Source organism: Molossus molossus, unplaced genomic scaffold (assembly GCF_014108415.1).
Source record: "Molossus molossus isolate mMolMol1 unplaced genomic scaffold, mMolMol1.p scaffold_m16_p_8, whole genome shotgun sequence".
Taxonomy (NCBI): domain Eukaryota; kingdom Metazoa; phylum Chordata; class Mammalia; order Chiroptera; family Molossidae; genus Molossus; species Molossus molossus.
This window is the reverse complement of record NW_023425402.1, coordinates 41,748,132-41,773,568: the sequence shown is the minus strand read 5'-3', so window position 1 is coordinate 41,773,568 and position 25,437 is coordinate 41,748,132. Positions and strand designations below refer to the sequence as shown.

Here is a 25,437-nt window from a genome sequence, read left to right as displayed (position 1 = left end):
TTAGATTAAGTAACTCTTAGCTTTTAATGTTTTGTATGTGTTGTAGCTCTAGAGAATTCTCTGAAACATTCCAAAACCTTGAATGCTTTTTCAAGTCCTGGTCAATCCAGTTATAGTCATGGTACTAAGAATAACTCTGCAAAAGAAAACTTGGAAAAGGAAAAGCCAGTCAAACGTAAAATGAAATCATCTGTACTCTCAAAGACATCCACTCTTTCAAAGTCATCAGCTGTCATTGACCAAGGTAAGGTGTTATTTGTGTCTTTCAAGATACAGTAGATCTTTCTTAAAAATGATGCTTTTGTTCCAAGTTAGCACTTTATCAGCTTTTTTAGGTTGCTCATTTAAAAGTCACATTCTGTATTAGTTGATTAATTTGAATGAGAAATCTTTTGATTTGCAGCTTTGTGCCAAAAGCAAAATGTATTATTAAATTTTAAAGGCCAAGAAAATCTTTCTGTATGGAATGAAAATAAATTGTAACCCTGGCTGGTGTGGCTCAGTTGGTTGGAGAGTCGTCCTGTACACCAAAAGCTTGCAGGTTTGATTTCTGATAGGGCACATGCTAGGTTTTGGGTTCTATCCCTGGTTGTTCATACTGGAGGCATCCGATCAATGTTTCTTTCTCCCTCTCTTTCTCTCATTAAATTGGATTTAGTTAGGCCAGGTAGCAGTCTTCACTTTTTTAGAAAAACTAGTTATTACATCACAAAATTCAGCACAGTAGTCTTTACTAAATAATAATTCATCACGATTGTCTCCACTACAGCTAGATCCTCTATTCTAGTATACAACTTTTGGCCTTTTATAGCTATTCTTCCAAGTTCTTTCATCTGCAGATTTTTGTTTTAAAGGCATGTATGAATGATGAAGGTTAATGATATACATACACCCTGTCACATGTTAAAACTATTAAAGCTTAGGCAGTGGACATCTCAACAATAAGCATTTTGTATCATGATTTCCAATTGTATCTAAACCATTTCATCTTCAGTGTTCTCCCCAGAAACCTCTCAAAATTTAAATTTTTATTGAAATGTCCTATTTTGATTAGTGACATTGGAATCTATCCACTAACATAAGCTTAAAATCCAGGGGTTATACTAGCCTTCTCCTCAGCATCCAGATCTAGATAATCACTAGTTTCTGCCTCTTTAACATCTCTAAACCCTATCTCCTCCTTGCCATTCTCACTTCCATGGCCTTAATTCAGGCTTACAGAATTTCTCCCTGGGACTGTTGTCTTTATTTTCTAACCTGGTCTCTATGTCTCAGTTCTTAACTCTTCCTCACCCAGTCTTTCCACATTGCAGCTAAAGTGACCTTTTTAATCATTTCTCTCTAGCACAAGTGCACAAACACATTTAAATCCTTCCCTGCTCTTCAGTTATATATGGAATCAGATTTTAATGTTTTTGCATATTATACAAGATTTTTCATTACTTGGCTGTTGCCTAACATTCCAGCTGTCTTATTTGCTTTCCCCCTTTTATATCCCAGCCATCCTAAACCATTTGGAAGTCCCTGAATGATGTGTCCTTTTCTTTTTTTTGGAATGTCTTTTTTCTTTTTAGGTTAATGGTTTCCTACTACTTTTTAAGTCTCACTTCAAATGTCATCTTCTCCAGGAAGCCTTCTCCTGGGTTCTTGAGACAAAATCAAGCACTTCTTTGTATTCCCGAATACCCTGTTCATTGACTTTTGTGGCACTTACTTAAATTGTTGAGTAAATTATTCTTTTTTTTTTTTTCTTTTTTAATCCTCATCCGAGGACATTTTTCCATTTTTTGTACAGAGTGGGAGGGAGAGAGAGGAAGAGAGAGAGAGGGAAACATCGATGTAAAAGGGACACATCGAGTGGCTGCCACCCGCACGACCAACCAGGGCCGGGGACAAACTGCAACCGAGGTACATGCCCTTAGCGGGAACCGAACCCGGGTCTCTCCGGACTGCAGGCCGACGCTCTAACCGCTGAGCCAAACCGGCCAGGGCTAAATTATTCTTTTTATATGTGTCTATCTCCAGTAGAATTTGAATTCCTGTGTTTAATTATTCTTTTTTTTTTCTTCTGTTAATCCTCACCCAAGGATAGTTTTCCATTGATTTCTAAAGAGAATTTAATGGGGGTGGGGGAGAAACATCAATGTGAGAGAGAGAGACATCGATTGGTTGCCTCCTGCTCAAGCCCCAACCAGTGCCAGGGATCCTGCAACCCAGATACGTGCCCTTGACCCTTTGGTGCGAGAGCTGACAGCCTACACTGAGCCATACTGGCCAGGGCTAATTATTCCTTTTTAAATAATCTCAATATATAGTGGACAGTGTGTTTGAATAAAGAAGCAAATGAGTTTGTGTGTGAGTGGCTTATATTTTCTTCCTTTCTGAGGTGAATTAAAAGTTTTAAATAGTATGTTGACCTTGCTTCTATCACTTCCGAATCCTAGTGAAATCAAATGTATATAGTGAATTAGTACTAGCATTACTAAGGGGAGGGCCGGTAAGTAGCTAATTTGATTTATCATTTTTGAGTATTACAGATACATAAGAGTACCAGTACAGTATAGAAATATAATTAGCTATTATATAACTCATTAATTATGACTTATTATATAAATATTGACACCTGAATTAACTACTAAAATTGAGCAGTGCTGTCCAATAAAAATATAAGCCAGATGTATAATTTAAAATTTTTTAGTAGCTACCTCTAATTTAAACAACAAACAGGTGAAATGATCTATTTTAATAATGTATTTTATTCTGTTCTATCGAAAATATTATCATTTCAACATGTAATCAGTGTTTTAAAATGTATCCTGCTTCTGTTTTCAAATTTAAGTTTAATTTAAAATTCAGTTCTTCAATGACATAGGTACATTTCAGGTGCTCAGTAGACCACGTGGTTAGTAACTACCAGGACAGTACAGGTCCAGATCAGTGATTTTTATTTTAATTAATTAATTAATTTTAGCCCTTGAATTCCTTTTTAAGAGAGCTGCATTAGTTCTTAACCTTTTTTAGGTTATATATTACTTTGTGAAGTTGATAAAACCTGAAGTCTCTTCCCCAGAAAATGCACATAGACATATCCATTCAAAATTTGGACTATTTCAAGGAGTTTCTGGAGTTCTTTAATCCAGTCTGTAGAACTTTTATAGGGGGTACATGGACTGGATATTTAGGACCCTTTTCAGTAGTCTTTATGTAAGTCATAAATTATAAATGAAGAGATACACAGAATTCTCAGGAAGGTTGAGTAAGAATTGTTACTAATTGTTAGAAAATGCTTAACTGCTTTATGCACGCACACACACACACCTTTTCCCTCCACCCCCATCATTATAGAAAACCACCAGTCTAAAGAAAATCATTTGTTCTTTGGGCTGAGGGCTTTGCCTTCATCCTCTGCTCCTGGCTCTGACCTTGATGGTTTTTTCTTGAATATTTATGTACAACTCCAACCCATGACAGAAGAGTCCCGTTATGAAGATGCATTCTCTTTAAAAGCAATTTCCATATTTTTTAAATATTGCATTGCAGATCATGTACCACAACCAAACAAAAAAACTTGAAAATTTTGGGAAGAAAAAAGTCAGTGGTAGTGCATGTATATCATCTTTTTTCTTCATTTGAAAGGGTAGTAGAATTTTTAAAATTCTTATTTATTTTTTTACCACAGAAAGGCCATGCATCTTGCTCTCCAGACCCTACACATTCAAAATTTGATCTCCTAAATTTTCTTTTATATTTTAATAAAGCATCATGGCCTTTATCATGGAGATTGTTAGAGTGGGATTTTAATCATGATAATGGTGGCACACATAGAGGCATACCTTGGAGATATTTCAGGTTTGGTTCCAAACCACCTCAATAAAGCTAATGTGGCAATAAAGGAAGTCACGAATTTTTTGGTTTCCTGGTGCATATAAGTTATATTTAACTGTACTATAGTCTATTAATTGTGCAATAGCATTATGTCTAAAGAAAATAATGTACATACCTTGTTTTAAAAATACTTTATTACTTAAAAAATGCTAAACATTATCTGAGCCTGTTGGAAACATGGTGCTGACAGACTTACTTTTAGAGTTGTCATAGACCTTCAATTTATTTATTTTTTTAAGGTAATATCTGTGAAGCACAATGAAGCCTGTAAATATTATTTTGTCACTTTTTTTGTGTGTTAGTAAAAAAATAATTAGGATTATGTCAGTACATGTAAGTATAGCGATGGCCTTATTGATTAGTTTGAGGGTCAAATAAAAAAGCAGTTTCTTATATTAAGTGTGATGTTCCCTTTTTAACAGATTGTAAGAACAATGCTCTTATACCAGGAAGCATTCAAGTAAATGGCCATGGAGGGCAGCCATCTAAACTTGTGAAGAGGGGACCTGGAAGGAAACCTAAGGTAGAAGTTAATACCAATACTGGTGAACTTATACACAAGAAAAGGGGTAGAAAGCCCAAAAAGCTACAGTATGCAAAGCCAGAAAATACAGAGCAAAATAATGTGCACCCTATCAGAGATGAAGTAGTTCCTTCTTCGACATGCAATTTTCTTCCTGAAACTAATACTATAAAGGAGGATTTGTTACAGAAAAAGAGTCGTGGAGGCAGAAAACCCAAAAGGAAGATAACACAAAAACTAGACTCAGATCTCATAGTTCCTGCAGGTGTTAAAATGCTAAGAAGAAGTAACCGGAAAAAGACAGATGATCCTATGGATAAGGATGAAGAGTTTGAGGAACTTAAAGGCTCTGAACCGCACATGAGAACTAGAAACCAAGGTCGAAGGACAGCTTTCTATAATGAGGATGACTCTGAAGAGGAGCAAAGGCAGCTGTTGTTTGAAGACACCTCTTTGACTTTTGGAACTTCTAGCAGAGGACGAGTCCGAAAGCTGACTGAAAAAGCAAAAGCTAATTTAATTGGTTGGTAACTTGTACCAAACTATTTTACTTCAAAATCAAAAAGCAGGTACAGTTAAGGAATACGTAGAACTAAGGCTTCTGCTTCCTTGCTGCTGTGGTGGATTAGGGAATGTTATGATTTGATTTGCAAAAAAAAAAGGTAAACAAACTTATAAGACACTTCACTTCTTTAAATGAATATATATATAAATATATACATATATATTTTAAATGTTTGCTATTTATTATCCTTAGATAGGTTATGCATTTCAACATTCATTTCATTCACTGTTCAGAAAAAAATGAAATTAAGGACCTATAATTAATTCCCAGTTTATTTCTGGAAAAGACAGTTCTGCGACATTTTTAAGGAGCATAATATTCCTAGTGATAGAGCATTTCATGTTAAAATGAATTATTTTTTACCAAGCCAGGTACATTTCTATTGATACAGAAGTCCTGCCCCCTAGGAAGACATGTTACTAGAGCAGCAGTAAATTAAGAAATATGTGTTTCCTCTAAAGGTAAATATAAAATTCCCACAATTTGATAACGCTAAAGAGTTTAATTTTAATTGTACAATACTGATCTACAAAGAATCTAGAGGAGGCTTTTGCTGTATTCCATTTCTGCCAAATGTAAGAGAAAATATACTGATGAAAAGGAAACATATCCACATTGGAAAACATTTGACTGTCTAATTTTTCAGACCTTGATTCTTATATCAATCACTCAATCTCTGTTTATTGTGCCAAAGACTGAGAATCAGTGCAGTGGAAAGCCTGTTTTTGACTGTCAGGACAGCATACACTTTTCAGTATTGGAAAAGCTATATATTATTCTAAAGAGCAAGTTATTAAAGAGTTATGCTGAGATGTATCTTTTTTTGATACTAATAGTAGAAAGTAATGCACTGGTGGGTCCTTTGACAGAGATGTTTTAGAGAAAGTGTTTAAGTGGTTAAAGGATTCAAGGAAAATACAGGAAAAGGTATGGGATTTGATGTTTACTTATTGATCTGGATTAATGTCATTTCTAAACTTTAGATATATCTAATAGGCTAAAATGACTTACAAAGAAATGTGTCTGTGTGTGTATGTGTATATATTGATAAATGGGTATAATTAAATATATATACAAACACATACTTATATACTATTACCCAGGTATAAATTCTTTTCTTCAGGATTTTTTAGATAGTGGTAGAATAAAAATAATTTTAAAATGTCATACTTTATAGTTTTAATTTTAAGGGGAAGATTGGTTATTTTCAATTATTAAAGGTTAAAATAGGCCAAATCACTTTTTATGCAATCATGTTTTATACAGTGGTCTCATTGCACATTGTGTTTTTCCTGCACTTTTTATGGTATCCTTATCACGCTGGTATGTCAATACACCCTAAAGAAAAATTCCATTTAATGATTGTGCCTTGTATTCTATTATTTTTTGCATCATTAGTAAAATTAAGTTGTCTATTGTAAATGATAATTATATGACTTAGGAGAATGTATTGCTATATGTACTGCTATGGAAAAGGAAAGCAGTTATTTATTTGTTTATGGTACAGTTACTTATTTTATACCTTAAAAACCAACATAAAGACCATTTCTATTGTTTAAAAATTGTCCATTTTTTAAAAAGTTGAAAGAATGTAGTATTTTCTGAGGACTGGTATGGTACAAAAATGTAACCAAAATTTTCAGATACTACATTTTTTTAAGGGAGGATGGGAAAATATGTATCAGCATGACCCTGATGTAGAAAAATAAACTCTTTAATTGAACCTTGGCAAATTACATTACATAATTATTTCTTTACTTATTTCTGGTAGGAATAAATGTTAGCTGTCATTTAATTGTCTTGAAGAAGAATGGAAAGCAATGCATTTGGGCTTTTTAAATAGTTTGTAACTAAATTTGTACAGAAATCCTGTGAAATTAAGTAAACCATTTTCCAGATCTTAACTGGATTGCTGTGATTTTGCAGTTGAAAAATAATTTCAAAATTTTCAGGTTTTTTGTATATTTATTTTTTTCTAACAAATATATTTACTATATAATTAAAATTCAGTAGCTGAACTCTTCATAATGCAGAAATGGATGGCTTGGTTGTATAGTAAAATGAGTCTTTCAGTTACATCATTATTGAAAATAATAGTGTATATGTTTGAAATTTGTCATTAAAGTAATTTGCTTTTGAAGGCAATCTATTTGAAACATGTAATTTCCTGATGTTATCTGCATTGTGTTAGAAAAAATAATAGACTATAAATCTGTTTTTGTAAAAAATATGTGTACAGTTTTAAAGTGTGTACAGAAAAAGGAAACACGTACACAATCTTAGAGTGTAATATACCTCTAGTATGGTGTATGGATTAGTTCTAACTCTTGAGCAAAGAAATTAGTATTTACCATTTACCTGCAACAAGTAAATGTTCTAAAGACACTGTATATTTATGACCCTTATTTGGACATAATTAGACACTGGTTTCTTAGTAAAGCAAAAATTACTTGGATGAGATTATTTGTAATTGAAACACTTAAAAATGTATTAGTAATACCATATAATAGATTTTATATTTTTATAATTTAGCTTCTATACATTGCAGAAGTTGAATTGAAAAAATCATTACCGTATTTTTGTTTTGTTTGACCACTTGGAAAATATCTTCTTTTAGACAGTGACTCCATGTATGTACTGTTTTTTTTATAGCCAAAAGGAAATGTTGGCAGTTGTGTTAGGTGAGCAATAAAAAAAACTCAAGTTTACTGAAAATTTTGGAAATACTGTAATTTGACACAATGCATGGAAATTGTAAATCTCAATTTATGTATTTTTAAGTACCTAACCCTAATATTCTCTCCCTTCACCCCAACATTCTCAAGTCCCAATCAAATCTAAACAGTTATAAAATGTTGCAAATGAGCTGTTTTAAATATTCAATCTAATTACAGTCTCACAACTGGGCAATAGATACTTTCTTAAAATTTTATCTTTTGCCGTGTGCTATTATGGCGTTGGACTATTTTCTGCACTAAAGATTTGTTGGTCTTGTTTACATTGTTTTTATTGCACAGCTTCACAAATTTGAAGATTATTACAAAACTGTTGTCCTCAAATTTAATTATAACAACTATATAGAATGTCTGGGTTTGATTGGGTCGTGTCTGAAACATAAATTTGGTGTCACTTGAAAATGGATTACTTAAGAATCACTGATCAAAACAGTCTTCATGTGGCATGTATTTGTTAACAACTAGAATTGTCCCTTATTTGCAGTGCAGTAGATTGGACATTTTAACAAATGTATTCAAATAACATTTTTTGCTTATGTAATATTAGCAACATTTGTGTGTTTTAAAATATGATTTGTAATATAAATTAGCTCATCCAGTTAATAGTGTTTACTTTAATTCTAGCATTCCATTTTATACATACCAACATACCTATATATCTCAACTGTCAACTGGAAGCAATTTTATTTTCAGTTTTCTATCTAATGAAAACAAATTATTCTGTATGTTGTTGTTCACCTGAAACTTACTTTTTTGTAGGCTTGAAAGGACCAAGATACTTGAGTATTTAAAGGGCTGTAATTGTTCTCCTTGTATGCAGGAAATATATGATTTTAAAAGTCATAATAGGGGAAGTACTTTTATGTTCTGTGAATTACTCCCATACTCAGAAAGTAGTTTTTACATAGTAGTTTAAGTGGTTTAGTTACATTTAGTTGAGAATTTATTTTCCTGTTAAAATTGGAGAAATACACCTTTTCCAGTCTTTTCTCCTTGCACTTCTCACTGCCCCAAATCTCCAAGTGATTTGAACTCAATATTACCTTTACTAAGAAACTATTTTTGTTTTTAATTATACTGGGCTAATCACTTTAAATGAAAAGTAATTTTGTACTAAGTACAGTACCTGAGAAAAGGTCAAATTGAGTCAAAAGCCTATAAGTACCACTCTTGATGCTCCAGAGATAAACTTTGTACACACCACAGTAAAACTATTAGAAAACATTATGAGCTATAAATACACACTTATTTTTTAGTTTTCATAGCTCTGTGTTGAAATACTTTTTTAATGCAGATAAAATCATCAGGAAATTAACCTTATATGGCACAAACCAAATACACATAGTGGGTGGCTATGAGTTGCTTCATTTAAGGAACTAAAAGAATAGATTTGAGATGATATATAGTACACATATATGATGCAGATGCACATGTATGCTCGTTACTTTTAAGATTGTGTGTATTGATTCTTCATGATGATAAATATAAATTGAAACAAAATAGAAAGTTACATTTTTGGACCATATTAAAACTGCAAGACACGGGGTCTTATTAAAGATTTTTTAGAAAACTGTTAAATCCTGTCATGATATTTAGACATGTAGAATGTAGTTCAATTTTTAAAAAGTAACTGACCTAGAGGGTTCAAGTTGAAACTGACACATTTTCAAATTAAAATTATGCTTATTTTGTACAGAAAACAATGTTAAACACAAGCAAATCTGTTGTATGTAATAAGTAACAGAGTTTAAAAGACAAATTAATTATTTAGCTTTATTGAGGTTTTTGTTTTTTTCCTTCCAGAAACCTGGAATATCATGTTATAAATGGCAGTCTCACACAAGAATAGCAGTACCCTTTCTTTTTGTACATATTGATTGGACCTTTCTTTACTGTTATGTGGACACTTTCTATGTTAGTTTTGATGCATAATTCTTTGAATCCTTTTATACTAGAATGTATGTGTAAGAATTCCTGTCCCTGCAATGTAGTAACTACAAACTTATTTTTAAATAAATAGAAAACTTGTTTTTCTAAACTATTTTTGTAGAGCCTCATGATTTCTTTATTATTTGCTCTCTCTTATTTTTTGGTGACACATGAAGCACTCATTACATAATTTCAACAGGCACTGTACCAAGGAAGCTTTTATGTATATGGTGGTACATTAGAGTTCCCAATGCCCTGTCTACTTAGCAAAATGTTCAGATTACTAGCCAATCAAAGGATTGTGAGTACCATAATGTAATTTAATTCCAAAATAACTGAAGGTTAAAAATAAATCATTTGCCTTTTAGTGTGTACACTTAATGAAATAATCTTACAGATTTGTTGCTATGTGCAAATTACTGTACTGGGTGATACCTGCTTTGATATTCAGGTATTTCTATAAGATGTGTGTGTGTGTGTAAAATCCTCACCTGAGGATATTTTTCCATTTATCTTCAGATAGAGTGGGAGGGGGAGAGAGAGAGAAACAACGATGTGAGAAACACATCGACTGGCTGCCTCCAGCACAACACTGACCAGGACCAGGGATGAACTGCAACCGAAGTACGTGCCCTTAACCAAAATCAAAGCCATGACTCATTGATTGGTCTGCGGGCTGACACTCCAACCACTGAGCCAAATCGGCCAGTTCTGTAAGATATTTTAAAAGAACAGTTCACATAAGTATTTTCTCAAGTGTAAAGTGAAGTTTAAGGGGAAACAAATAGAGGAACAATGGAAAAGTTTTCCTTATTAAGGAATTATACAAAATAAGATTTATAGAGCTATTGCTGTTTTCCTAGGAATTTGTTCAGATTGGCATACATTTTTCTTGACTTCCTGTGGATCCCCATTTTAGTATAAAGAATACATAAAGGTATAATAAATGACAATCAGATTAAACACATGAGGGGATGATTTGTGATTTTTGTGCTATTAATGATCGTTTTTTCCTAAAAAATTTTGTTTAAATGACCATGCATAAAATAAACTTCTAAGTTGAGGAAAGCAGGTAAAACATTCCTGGGTACCTTTTCTTTCAAAAGTAAGCTGTTTCTAACACATAGTATATACTTAGAAGAACCAATGTAGTAACATCAACTATGTTTTAGGCTGTTTCCCCTTTATTTAAAGACATAAAAAAATCAAAGCACAAAAACCTCTGTTTCTTGCAATATAATACCTTGCATTTGTAATCTTTTCACACTTAACACATTTATCATATAGTGATAGCTTTTCGGTTTTATTTGGGAAAAGAACAGTGGAACGGATTCAGCGAGGCAGCTTTGTGCCTAAATAGCTAGCTAGCCATGTTGGCAGCACAGTGCAATGGACTGAGCTGGGCTTGGAATGGAGTCATCTCTTTGAGCTTCACTTTCCTCATCTGTACAGTAAAAAAGTTGATTAGATAATCTGCAGGGTCCAAGTCAATTCAAATAGCCTATGGTTATTTTTTTGTTTATTGTCCTCTGTACTCATGGATCAATTTTGGTTTTTCTATTTAGTCCCTAAGGAAATATGCCATTTAATGTATAGGTTCCAGGCAAGCTGTGTCTTGTGGCCATGACCTGATTATAATAAGTGGGAGATCTGAATGCTTAGAAAAAGAAGTTTTGACTCTTTGTTGCAACACACTATAAATTGTGATTTGAGTTGAAATATTTGTTTCCTACTAATGAAATGTACTAAGTTTGTGATTTTTCCAGGGGCCCTCTGAGAAATGTCAATTCGGTAAAGCAACCAGTAAGAAGTTAAGATCAAAGAGCATTTGAGGAGGTAGGTATTTATAATTTAATGTTAAGATTGATGGAGAGTTATGCCACCAAAAATGGTGTAATAGGGAATCTCAAAACTCCAGCCCTCCACTAAACTGGCAAAATCTGTCAGAATCAACTTTTTCTGGAATTTTATGAAAAACTAGCAGGGGAACGTTCAATGAAGAAAGAAGCTGCTAGCCCTGGCCGGTTTGGCTCAGCGGTTAGAGCGTCAGCCCATGGACCAGAGAGTCCTGGGTTCAGTTCCCACTAAGGCACATACCTTGATTGCAGTTTGCCCTCGGCCCTGGTTGGGGTCATGTGGGTGGCAACTACTTGATGTGTCTCACATTGATGTTTCTCTCTCTTCCTCTCTCTCCTCTATCTGAAGAAAAATGCAAAAATGTCCTTGGGTGAGGATAAAAAAGAAGAAGAAAAGAAGCTGCTAAATTTCAGTAAGAGAGTTAATTGCGTTTTAGTTTACCTACCATTACCCACTCCCTTTCTGGCTATGCAGCAGGGACCTTAAGGATGGCAGCTTGCACTCCTGGCTCCACAGTAAGGAACAATATGGACCTTGTTCTAAAAGAATTGTAGTTTTGACCTGTCTAGTGGCTCCCAGAGGGGTCAGCTCTGGGGCTTGCCTTTTTTTTTTTTTTTTTTCACCCACCTCCAAACTTTTCTGTTGCTGAAGTGGCCCCAGCAGATGGAGCAAGCAGCAGAGCTCAAAAAGCTTGGAAGGAAGCTACTACATGGGAGAATAGGGTTCGGACGCCTGTGCACAAATGATGTGCAAAAGCCAGACATTTTATTTTGGAAAAATGAAAGTATTATGTAAATCAGTTTAATGTACTGGCTATTATACCAAAACTCAGATAATAGCTTATCTTTAAAATTAAGATTAATTTCAGTCAAGAGATTTTTTTTAACATTTAAAAAATTTTTCTTTATTGATTTTTGGAGAGGAAGGGAGAGAGAGAGAGAGAAAGAAACATTGATGAGAGAGAACATTAATTAGTTGCCTCCTCCATGCCCCCACTGGGGATCGGGCCCACAACCTGGGCACGTGTCCTGACCAGGAATCGAACTGGCGACCTCTTGGTGCATGGGTTGACTCTCAACCACTGAGCCATCCTGGCCAGGCTCAGTTAAGACTTTTTTTTTTTTTTTTTTTGTTCAGGTAGAGTGAGAGGGAGAGAGAGGACCAGAGAGAGAGAGAGAAACATCGATGTGAAAGGACCACATCGAGTGGCTGCCACCCGCACGACTGACCAGAGCCGGGGACAAACTGCAACCGAGGTACATGCCCTTAGCGGGAACCGAACCCGGGTCTCTCAGGACCGCAGGCCAACGCTTTAACCGCTGAGCCAAACCGGCCAGGGCTTTCTTTTTTTTTTTTTTTTTAATTATTATTTTTTTATCCTCACCCGAGGACATTTTTCCATTTTTTGTTCAGGTAGAGTAGGAGGGAGAGAGAGGAACAGAGAGAGAGAAACATCGACGTGAAAGGAACACATCGAGTGGCTGCCACCCGCACAACCCAACCAGAGCCGGGGACAAACTGCAACCGAGGTACGTGCCCTTAGCGGGAACCGAACCCGGGTCTCTCAGGACCGCAGGCCGACGCTCTAACCGCTGAGCCAAACCGGCCAGGGCTAAGTTAAGACTTTTTAAAAAATTATTCTCTGTGTTAATCTTTGTATAATTCTTGTCGGGTGAAAGGCAAGTAAAGAGACACATTTCCTTGAGTTTTGAGAAAAGTTTTCAGTGTTCTCTTACAAATTATTAAAATTACCAAGAGTTAGCTAATAAATTTATTAGTTTGTTGACCCCTAGTTAAAGCAAGTATTTTTTCAATTTAGAGGGGTAAATGGTCTATATTACTATTGAAATTTTATTTTAAAACATTTCATATGACTGAAGCATTTTGGCTTAGTGTAATACTACAATTACAAATTGTAATTTGTCGTCTTGTGATTACTAAGAAGCAGCTAGGAAGTGTCAAAAGACAAGAGTATAGCATCTGCTAACTTCCCATTCTTCCTATTTTACTTACTATTTTTATCTAATATCAGTATTTTTCCAAGAAATCTAAGAAATGCCTTATTTTTTTTTTACTTCTTTAACAGAAATAGTTTATTCCTAGAGAAAAACAGTAGGTGTTTTATTTTAAATGTATCAATTAGTTTGTTCTTATTATTTTTTGTCTAAACTCTTTTTTCTAAGACTTATTAAGGTACAATTGACAAAATTGTATGTATTTAAGGTGTATAACATGGTTTGATACATACATTGTAAAATGATTATCACAATCAAGTTAATTCATACATCTGTCACCTTACCTAGTTACCTTTTTTTTTGGTGTGGTAAGAACACGTAAGATCTCTTTTACTACATTTCAAGTACACAATACAGTATTATTAAATGTGATCACCATGCCATACATTAGAGCCCCAGATCTTGCTCATATCACATGAGTAAGATTTGAGTTCGTACCCTTGAACTAACCTTTTCCTGTTCTCCTCTCCCCTACTAGCCTCTGGAAACCACACAATATTTGCCTTTCTCTGTCTAGTTTATTTCACTTAGTCTAATGTCTTCCAGATTCATCCATGTTGTCACAATGGCAGGATTTCCGTTTTTTAATAGCTTAATATTCCATTGTATATACGTACCACATGTTTTTTATTCATTCATCCATGGATGAACACTTAGGTTGCTTCCATGTCTTGGCTATTGTAAATGATGCTTCTGTGAATATGGCAGTGCAGATACCTCTTTAAGATACTAATTTTATTTCTTTTGGATATATACCCAGAAGTGAGATTGCTGAATCATATGATAGTTACATTTTTAATTTTTGAAGAAACTTTTATACAGCTAAACTCTACTACATTTGTGCCATCAATTATTTCTTCATGGCCCATTTTATACCACTGGTATAATGTGCTTATACAACATGTGTATACATGTGCTTTGAGATGCCTTGAGAATTATAAACACTCAAATACTTGTGAAATAAGTTGCATATATTGTTTGCAAATGTAAACATGGATATCATAGTTCTCTAACAAAATGGAGCCTGAGTGCTATCTAGTATCTTTTTTCTACATTTTTTTTGTAGCATACTCTTTATCTCTTTATACTACAACAACTCTGTAATATTTCCAAGATTTATTCATGTTTTTACACAAGGTATAATTCATTCATTTTCACTGCTATATATTTATTGTGTGAACATATCACAATCTAACCATTCTGTTTCCAGTAGGCACAGTAATTGTCTCCAGCCTTTTGCTATAATGAACAATTCTACTACGGACATCATTTTCTGTTTGCTTTTGTCCCATGAGAACCCATACCTGTGTGTGTGTGTGTGTGTGTGTGTGTGTGTGTGTGTGTGTGTGTGTTTTCAGTAAATCCAATTCTAATCATGTTACTCCTTTACTTAAAAATCCTTCAGCCTGGTGGCTTGGCAAAAATACCTGGGATAATATAGTCCAGATGGCCTGGAGTGATCTCAGGATAACTACCTTAATTCATGCAATTTCTTTTGAGAATTTACATCAAAATAGTGATGTTGCACAGTTGGCTTTGCTACTTTTTTTGTCCGCAGGACCTACCCTGTCTCTACTCTGTACTCGGGCACTACACATACTCTAAACCTGGTTAGATGTGAAAATGAATCTCTTATCACCAGAGTTTTCCCCAGGAAGAATCAAAAGGAAATCTTCTTTAGGAGGCTGTCCCAAAAGAAGCTACATAGGTGAAAAGAGCATGGAAGGAGTCAGATGTCCCTAGTCTTCATCCAGGACACTGCCATTTATTAACTATGAAGTCTCAGCTTTCGGGCTCTCTGTACATCTTTAAATTTTAAAAAAGGTAGTTATGATCCCTGAATGGCCTGACTTCTTGAGTAGTGTAGAGGATCAAATAAAACCTTATCTATTTCACAACCACATACTATATCCTGATCACTGCGCTAGGTCCACAGGTGAAACATGTGGCCTCTTGTCCTAGAAGAGCTCACAGGCTAGAGCAGTGGTTCTCACCCTGGCTGCCCACAGGAATCGCCTGGAGGATGATTTTGAAAAATATGGATGCCTGAGTTCCCTGCATCCTGGCCATGAGAGATTAGACAAATTTCTTCTCTTAGCCTATATCGTATGTTTATGCTGGGGATAATAGCAGCTACTTCACAGGCTAGTTGTATAATTTTTTTCCCATTATTTACTTTAGAGAGACAGGAAGTGAGAGGGGGAGAGAGAAACATCCATGAGAAAGAACATTGACCACTTCCTGCATGCTCCCCACTGAGGACCAGACCCACAACCTGGGCATGTGCCCTGACCGGGAATTGAACTGACCTCCTCTTGGTGAATGTGTTGATGCTCAACCACTGAGCCACACTGGCTGGACTAGGCTAGTTGTATTAAATAACTCATAACACATACTTGACACTGTACCTGGTACAGAATTCGAAGGTGATAAATTGCTGGGTGTGGGGTAGGAAAAATTACATAGCTGGAGTAGATAGGTAGCTACATAGCTGGAATCAATCTTGACTGCAGGTGCTCCTGAATACCCCAAGAGGGTGATGGAACTCCGCTGGAATGGCCGTCCTGGAGGTTATTCTGTCAGCTGAGTTTTAAAAAAACTTTTTTTTCTTTATTGATTGTAGAGAGAGGAAGGGAAGAGGAAGGGGGAGAGAGAGATACAGCGATGAGAGAGAACATGGATTGGCTACCTCCTTCAAGCCCCCCACTGGGGATCGGGCCCACAACCTCAGCATGTGCCGGACCGAGAATCAACCCCGCGACCTCCTGGTGCGTGGGTCCGCGCTCAACCAGTGAGCCACACCGGCGGGGCCTGTCAGCTGAGTTTTTGATTCCAAGGTGAGTAAATTAGACAAGCCAAGGGAGGCGATGAGTGAGGAACATCCCAGAGAAGGGGGTCTGTTCAGTTCTGGAGCGTGTGAGGAGGATGGAGCTGAGGAGGGCACAGGAGCCGGACTTTGAGGGGCCTGGCTCCGAGCTGCTGCCTATCAGGAACCAACCAATGGTTTTAATAAGCTGGGAGAACGCGGTCAGTCCCTCTTATTAGGTCACTGCGTCCTGGCGTGGATTAGCGGTGATCAGATACCTCTTTGATACTAAATTCATTTCCCCTGGATATACACCCAGAAGTGGGATCGCGGAGTCACATGATAGTGGGGTTCGTAGTGTTGTAACCCAGGAGATCGACCAAACTCAGACGCGGAGATGGGGTTTAACAAAAGGAGTTTATTGAGCTAAGTCCGCAGGCCTGCAGTGTGTCCCACACAGGAGTAACTGCGGCCCCGGAGAGCTAAAATGGCTCCTTTTTATAGGATTTTGTGAGGGGGGTTGCTACGTGTAAGCAAGCATGTTACAGAAGCGGAATTTAGCAGTTAGTTAATTACCTGTTACTCAGTTTCCCAGACATCTCAAAGGTCAAGATGTTTTCAATAGATCATCCCTGGCGCCGACCCCAGGATTCCTCAAGGGTTAGTGTTTACTTAGGGATTAGCTAGTGAAGAATGTTCTTCAGTAAATGAGTAAACTGACAACCCCTTTGGTTGTCATGACGGCCTCTGGGAGTTTGGGTCAATGGCACTGAGTTATAACAGTAGCCTGGTCTCAGGCAGTCGGTTGAATTAGGAATGGAGTAGGCCTGCGAGGAATGTGGGAAAGGTAAAAGGCACAGCCCTTGGCGCCATGAGGATGGTAGGTGATGCGAAGGCCCTTAGACCATTCTGACCTTCGGCACTAACAGTGGGCAAAGGAGGAAAGAGCCATGCCTAGGGAAGGGGGTCGCGGCAAGAGAAAAAGCCCTGGGTGCACTCTCCGGTCTAGGGCTGTGTGAGACTGAAATGCCCCAGGCGGAGAAGACGGTTCAGCCCCCTGCGGGGTGCCTTGGCGGTCCTTGAATGCAGCGGAGCCCCTCGGACTGCCCACGCCCGGGGGACAGCGACCAGGCGGAGGCGGAGGCGGCTCGGACAGGACCGGTGCGGTGCGCCGGAGCGAGACTGCCTGCTCTGCGGTTCCGCAGCTGCCGTCTGCGCCCCACCTCGAGGCGAGGAGCGCCCGAGACCCAGCCACCTAGGGGGAGCGCCGGGTGGGCCGTCCCGGGTCTTCAACATCCACCTTCCATTCCTGGAGAGGCTCCGCCCGCTGCGCCCGCTGCGCCCCCTCCTGCTGGGCCCGGTCCCCGGCGCCCGCCCCTGTCGGGGCTTCAACAGGAGGCAGGGTCGGTCTCTGCGTGTGAACCGAGACCCTGGGACAGAGCGCAGGCCCCGAGGGGGTCTCAGCACCGGCACTACTTGACAGGTAACCGGGCTGAGGAGGAACCAGGTCGAAGGAGCCGCCCCCTCCCCCCACCTCCCTCCTTGCGTTATTTTAGGTTATTTGGGTTGAAGGAGAAGGCCACGGGTATAGTTTATTGCTTGTTTTGGGGCCAAGGGGAGGACAAGTGTTTATCCTGACTCAAGGTTCGTTTTGCTTTGGTTTGTGTTTGGTCGGCTGCAACTTTCTCTCTCTCGTTTGCTTTAAGTCGTGTTTCCTCCCTTTGTTACTACCCATTCTTCAATTTCTTTAGGTATTTTTGTAGCTGTTACACAATTTAAGTTTACATTTGTATATTTATAATTCTCCAGTTACTATTGACTCTACCAGAAACGTATTTTTCTCTCAAACGTTATCACCAAGCTAACTACTTTCCGTGAATAATTTCTTCAGGTGATTATGTTCTGATGCTGATTCCTGAACTAAGTTCTGGGATGTGTATTCCTCTTGAATATTCCATAATGCCCAGGACTGTGAGAGCCACATGGCAGACGTCCAGTGTGTTCTCGGTAATCCATCACTTGTTCATGCAGTATCCTCTTCTCATTCCTCCTGTAACCAGATCAAACCCCCTGCCCCTGAAACATGCCTCATTCGCTCTCATAGCCCTTGCACTGCCATCCTGACTGGCAACTCCAGTTTCTCTCCATTATGGTCTAGCAAACCCCCTCTCCTCTGAAACTCCTAAGCCTCATCCTTAATGTCAAGGATTGGAAATCTGATTTCAGCCTGCCTTTCAAACTCTGCATGTCCATCCTTTGTAACACACCCAAGTCTTCATTCATTCTTATGTTCTTATCAAAAATAGCATACTGTAATGGAGAGATGTCATTTTTAGCAACCGTATTATGAAAAATAGCAAACATACAGAAATAGCATCAAACATCTAGTCAGTATTTAAATTTCCAAATGTCTGACTCTGAATATTTTTGTTTAGTTTGTTTGAATCATGATCCAGATAAGCTACACTCATTATAATAGGTTAATATATCTTATAATTACAAGTCCCTTAAATTATGCTTTTATTCCGGGACCCCTGATTTACTTTATAAAACAAACTCACTCTTTTTATTTATTTATTTTTATAATCCTCACCCGAGGACACTTTCCCATTTTTTGTTCAGGTAGAGTGGGAGGGAGAGAGAGAGAAACATCAACGTGAAAGGAACGCATCGAGTGGTTGCCACCCGCACGACGGACTGGGGCCAGGGACAAACTGCAACCGAGGTTTGCGAGGTTTGCGCCCTTAGCGGGAACTGAACCCGGGTCTCTCAGGACCGCAGGCCGACGCTCTAACCGCTGAGCCAAACCGGCCAGGGCAACAAACTCACTCTTATGCTTGTGTATACAATGGATTTACTGAGAGGGGCTAGGTTAAAATCTTCACATTTCAGAGAAAGAGAAGGATGTGCTGACTTTCGATCTGTTGTTATATTCCTGCTTCCCCTTCTTGGATCAGTCTTCCTCCTCCTCAATGTACAACAGTGGGCAAAAGTAGGTTTACAATAGTAATACAAATAAATGATACAATATTAATAAATAATAAAAAGATAAACCATGTATTTCTCATACAACTGTAAACCTGCTTTTGCTCACAACATTGGACTGTTTTGCTCAAATATTGAACTGTTTTGCTGAGTTGGGCTATTTTTAGTCCAGTAACTAATAGCACTTGTTTTTTTTTTTGTTTTATTGTCAGTGTAATTCTGGTGCCTACATTATTGCTACAGTGTGTGCATTCAACAAAAGAACTTCTGGTTTGGACATGTAGGAGGCAGAAAATCAATGTGCAATAACTGGACTCACAAATGTAAGACACCTGTTAAGTAAACCCAAGTTGTGTGAAAAATCAGTTGCTAGAATCAGGGGAAAGAAGGTATGCTATCCGTCATTTATTTAAAGAGTAGTTGTAGCTAGGGAGAAACCTAATAACCTGGTAATGCTTCTAATTAGCTTTCAATCCAATACCAAAAAATAAAAATTAGTAACTTACTGAGTTTGGCAGTAGCAATTGGAAAAACATTTATTGTTTCATATGTAAATGTTGCTAAAGGATTTTGCACATCAAAGGTGAATAAACATGTTTTTCTCTTTTTTTCCTGATATACTACACAGAGAAGCACCTTAGAAGACTGTAACTGTGGAGACTCCTGAAAAGAGTGAACTGGTGGTTTTACAGCCCTGTATCATGCTACAGCTCTACTTGCAGTGTTTTGTCTCAGGTATAGAGAGCAACGCTTCTGCTACGAGTCTTCAAGGAGTAAAAAGACTGAACCGTATTGTAATTATCTTTCATTTTCTTTGATTCTTAGGAAAGTAGCTATCCTTCGGAGAAGACCTTTACATCATTTAAGATAATGTTTCGGAATTGTGGGGGTAGAATAATGATTAATAAATTTGGTGGTCTTTGGTAAAAGATACAAAACAACATGTGCACATTTTACTATTTATGTTGAAAATTAAATCCAGGAATAGAAATCTTCTAACACAATGATATAATCATCCAAGAAAAAACAAAAACGAATCCAAGATCGTTATGCTTTCTCCTTTTGTATTGGTAGCTCTGTAATTAAATCTTCCTTATCTTTTTCTTGGGGGGCAGGGGAGGGTCATCTAATTTTTTGATCTTAGTACAATACTTGTCACTAGTATTTGATCTGAATACTCAAAAATTGTCATTAATGTTAAGAACAGAAACGGTTAAAAGTCTTTAAAAACTAGTTTAACCACTGATGGCAAATAGAGGCTCAAACAATTTAGGAGAAACATGAGGTCACTTAATACCCTTAGATGAAAAAGTGTAATTTCTGAAATATAATTACTTTTTTAAAAAACTTATCTTTATTGTTGAATATATTACAGATGTTCCTCCTTTTTCCCCTCACTGACCCCTTCCTCCCTGATCCTTCCCCCTCCTGCCTTCCCCACTCTATTGTTCGTGTCCATTGGTTATGCATATATGCATAAAACTTTATCATTTTAGGAATAGATACAATGAAGATGAAGAAATCTTTGCTTTGTACATATTGAATTGTGAAACATTTGATATATTAAAAATAATTTTATTTTATTTAGTTGACATTCAACTTTGAGTTACACTTTACCCCCTACTCCAGTATGGAATTTAATACCTTAGACTTTTCATAATTGATTTGGCACAAACTAAGAAAAATTTTCTTTTTATGCTATTACTTACTTGGGCTAGAGTTGACTTATTTGAATCATTATACTAATTTTTTAAAATACTTTTTAAAAAAATATGTTTTTATAGATTGCTTAGAGACCAGTAATCAAACTGGGACCTCTCAGTCCATGGGATGATGCTCAGTCCACTGACCCACGCTGGCTGGGCTATACTAATTTTTTTTTTAATGGAGTTACAATAACTATGACTAATTAAACAAAGGAAACAGCATATGTTTTTGTATGAGCTGCAAATTCATTATTGTTATCAGTACAAATATGATTTTCTAAAACAGGCTTTGAAAGTAAAACTAATACTAATGGAAACAAATTCAATTTAAGCATCTGACAGCCAGCTTTTCCTCGTCCTGAAGCCAGATACTGGGAAAACAAATGTTTCAGACATAGCCCTACTCCCGAGGAGGTGACCCAGTAATTGCACTTCTGGGATTATATCTGAAGAAATCAGAAACACTAATTTGAAAGGATATATGCACCCCTATGTTCATTGCAGAATTACTTACTATAGCCAAGATTTGGAAGGAGCCCAAATGCCCATCAGTAGATGTGTGGATAAAAAACTGTGGTACATGTACACAGTGGAATACTACTTGGCTGTAAAAAGAGAAGGAAATACTACCTTTTGTGACAGAATAGATGGACCCGGAGAATATTATGCTAAGTTAAATGAGCCAGTCAGAGAAAGACAAATACTATATGATTTCATTTATATGTAGAATATGATGAACAAAATAATTTAACAAACAAAATAGAAACAGAAGCATAGATGTATAGAACAGACTGACAACTGTCAGAAGGGAGGAGGTTTGGGGGGCTAGATGAAAAATGGTGAAGGGATTAATGAGAAAAAGATATATATATATCTCATATATATAAAACACATAGACACAGACAACAGTATGGTGATAGCCAAAGGAAAGGGGGCTGGGGGAGGTGGAAGAAGGCAGAGGAGGGATAAATAGGGATGCAAAGAGTCTCTACTTTGGGCAATGGGTGCATGATACAGTGTGCAGATGATGTTTTCTTGAATTGTACACTTGAAACCTGTATAGTTTCATTAACCAATGTCACCTCAATTAATCCAATAAAGAAAGAAATAATTAGGATGTATTAATATGATCAGCGTAAAACTGATGCATGTATGAAAGTGTTAAAGCTATTTACCTCTTTTTGACTCTTCCAAAAATTGTTTATAGAAAGAAGGAGCATGCCCTGGCCAGTTTGGCTTAGCAGTTAGAGTGTCGGCCTGCAGACCGAAGGGTCGCAGTTCAATTTCCAGTTAAGGGCATGTACCTGGGTTGCCCTTAGCGGGAACTGAACCCAGGACTCTCTGGTCTGTGGGCCAACGCTCTAACCACTGAGCAAAATCAGCCAGGTCTATTCTTTTTTTTTATCCTCAACCGAGGATATTTTTCCATTTTTTGTACAGATAGAATGGGAGGAAGAGAGAGGAAAGGAGAGAGAGTGAGAAACATCGACGTGAAGGGACACATCGAGTGGCTGCCACCCGCACGACCAACCAGGGCCGGGGACAAACTGCAACCGAAGTATGTGCCCTTAGCGGGAACCGAACCCGGGTCTCTCCGGACCGCAGGCCGACGCTCTAACCGCTGAGCCAAACTGGCCAGGGCTATTCTTTTAATGAAATAGTGAAAATCATCCCTCTTGGAAATTATTACCTCATCCTGAGAGCAGTGTTTAACTTGCATTAGCCGATGTGAATTCTAGTCTTTAAACATAACTGAACATATCAAAGTAATTTAGGTCATATTAGGTAATGAGTAGAAGCTACTTGTCTGGAAATACAATATGCATTTAAGAAGTAAAAATATTTGTTATTTTTATTGATTTTTAGAGAGAGAGGAAGGGAGAGAGAGAAACGTCAATGTGAGAGAATCACCAAACAGTGGCCTCCCATACGGGCCCTGACTGGGGATGGAACCACAACTTAAGTATGTGCCCTGACTGGGAGTCAAACCTGCAACCTTTTGGTGTATGGGACAATTCTCCAATCAACTGAGCCACCCAGCCAGGATTATTTATGCTATTTTAATTAAACCACAGTTGACTGTTGAGGAATGTGGAGGTTAGGGACACCAACCTCCTCCCATCACACAGCGAAAATTCACATATAACTTTTGACTCCCCCAAAACGTAGTTGTCCCTCAGTGTCCACTGGGGATTGGTTCCAGGATTCCTACGGATGCTCAAGTCCCCTATATAAAATGGCATAGCCGTCCACATTTGTGGATTCCTACTGCTGAGCAAAAATAGTACAGGTATTTACTGAAAAAATCTATTCCATGTATAAGTGGACACGCACAATTTAAACACATGTTGTTTAAGTTTCAATTGTAATATACATAGTTGTTTTTTCTGGAATGAATAATAAAGTATTTGTCTCCGATATAATTTTATAATATAGGTAATATATATTAACTCCCACTTTTGACCTCATAATTTACGTTTTTATTCCTTTAGGCCAGTAGGAAGAATTCCTTACTATCAAATTCTCGTCAACAAGTCTGACAAATTGGGATATCCTTGACCTATATTCCTGGGGAGAACATGACAATTATGGGATATGAGGTATAGCATTTTAAGTTACAAATTAAGTTAGAAAGAAATTATATGGTTTTGGTGAAAGAAGATATACGGTATGGAGATATATATATTATATATATATTTTTAAAAATTATGCTAAAATTGGTTATTTCTGGATGGATAAAAAGGTTTATGAAAGTTAAAAGATTTGTTAAGAGAAATTTTAGAAGGAAATCATAAATATGATAAGTAATAAATAATTCAGGGCCAGCACATCAATGGTTAAACAGCTTGCCTGTAAGAATGCTTTCAAAGGAACTGCAGGGAGAGGGAGGATTCAGCTCTACAGACAGGACCTATTGGGCACAACTAATCATCCAAAGTGTCCCAGAAATAGAGCTCAATTTGAAAAAAAAGAAATTTAAAGGTATTTTAGATACAGGAGCAGATGTTTCTATGGCCGGTTTACAAGGAGTAAGACAGGTTTCTAGGCCCCAACAAAGTGCACAGCTTATCGAATGGGAAGATTCTGAGAGCAACACTGGGTTTTTTTAAGCCCTATGTTCTGGATCATTTGCCTGTTAATCTATGGGGACAGGACATGGAAAAGACGGGAGTACTATCAATGAGCCCTAATTCTGTAGTTACAGCACAAATGCTTGGACAAGGATACAGTCCAAAAAAGGGGCTGGGGAAATACCTGCAAGGGAGAATTTCTCCTGTTCCTGCCTCCTCTCAGAAAGGCAGGCAATGTTTGGGATTTAAAGGGCCTTTTCCTTTTCCTTAGGGGCCTTGGTCATCTCTCCAGCCCAAAGGACCGCAGCCAAAATTACTTGGCTATCAGATAAGGCAGTATGGGTTGATCAATGGCCCCTAGCAGGAGAGAAGTTGTAAGCAGCACAGTTATTAGTACAGGAACATTTGGAAGCAGGTCATATCAAGCCACTAACAGCCCTTGGAATACTCCCATTTTTGTTGTAAAAAAGAAATCAGGAAATGGAGGTTACTACAGGATTGAAGAGCTATTAACAAAACTATGGAAATCATGGGCCCACTACAGCCTGGGCTCCTATCACCTACAGCAATTCCTCTGGAATTTGAATTAATTATCTTAGATTTAAAGGACTGTTTTTTTTACTATACCTTTGCATCCTAAGGATTGTAAAAGATTTGGATTTAGCATACTTATTGTGAATTTCAGGGAGCCAGTGAAGAGATACTGCTGGAAGGTTTTGCCTCAAGGGATGGCCAATAGTCCTACCCTATGTCAAGCCTTTGTGGCTTTTGCCATTAGAGGAAATCCATAATCATTATTCAAAAGATTATATAATTCATTATATAGATGATATCTTAGTGGCTCACCAAGACATGAAAGTGCTACTTTCCCATTTTGCTGCCTTGCAGACAACTCTGGAGAAGGTTGGACTTTGTATAGCCCCTGAAAAGATTCAGTGTTCTTCTCCCTTCCAATATGTAGGTAGCAAATTGAGGGGCGGACTGTTCATCCTCAACGTCTGCAGGTGAGAACAGATTCTTTAACCACCTTAAATGACTTCTGGAAGCTGTTGGGTGACATCAATTGGATTAGATCAGCTTTAAAATTAACCACTGCTGACACGAGATCTTTGTTTCAAATTTTGCGGGGTTATGTATCTCCCTCCTCCTCTCTGCAGTTAACTCCTAAGGTAGAATCTGCAATTCAAAATGCCAACTAACAGGAGTAAATCAGCAACTGCCAGTGAAAGTGTTAATATTTCCTACCAACCATACTGTTTTTGAGCCAATTAAGAAAATTGTCATTTTTAAAGTGTAGCATTTTGGGGTGATGAGCACACATGAACTGACTCAGTATATTCTGGACTACTGAAAGAAAACC

The 25,437-nt window shown here is 37.4% G+C and overlaps 1 protein-coding gene and 1 long non-coding RNA gene across 5 annotated transcripts in view; both read left to right on the top strand.

Annotated features, from left to right (window-relative positions):
• The window catches only part of LOC118621189 (pleckstrin homology domain interacting protein), a 145,533-nt gene extending 139,493 nt beyond the window's left edge, over positions 1-6,040 (top strand). Inside the window, exons 31-33 of one of the 4 annotated variants that reach the window (XM_036248525.1) lie at positions 47-244; positions 4,308-4,931; positions 5,341-6,040. In XM_036248525.1, coding sequence (XP_036104418.1) covers positions 47-244; positions 4,308-4,931; positions 5,341-5,396 — 878 coding nt within the window. In that variant the 3' untranslated portion in view covers positions 5,397-6,040. Of the gene's footprint in view, positions 1-46; positions 245-4,307; positions 5,087-5,340 lie in introns of those variants that run through there. The other 3 variants (XM_036248522.1, XM_036248524.1, XM_036248523.1) reach the window with 3 other exon arrangements.
• A 10,187-nt stretch (positions 6,041-16,227) lies between these two features.
• Positions 16,228-25,161, top strand: LOC118621192. Its single transcript, XR_004957648.1, has 5 exons — positions 16,228-16,346; positions 19,513-19,623; positions 19,929-20,094; positions 23,499-23,606; positions 25,039-25,161. It is a non-coding gene; the product is annotated as an uncharacterized LOC118621192 (long non-coding RNA).
• Positions 25,162-25,437: the final 276 nt, after the last annotated feature.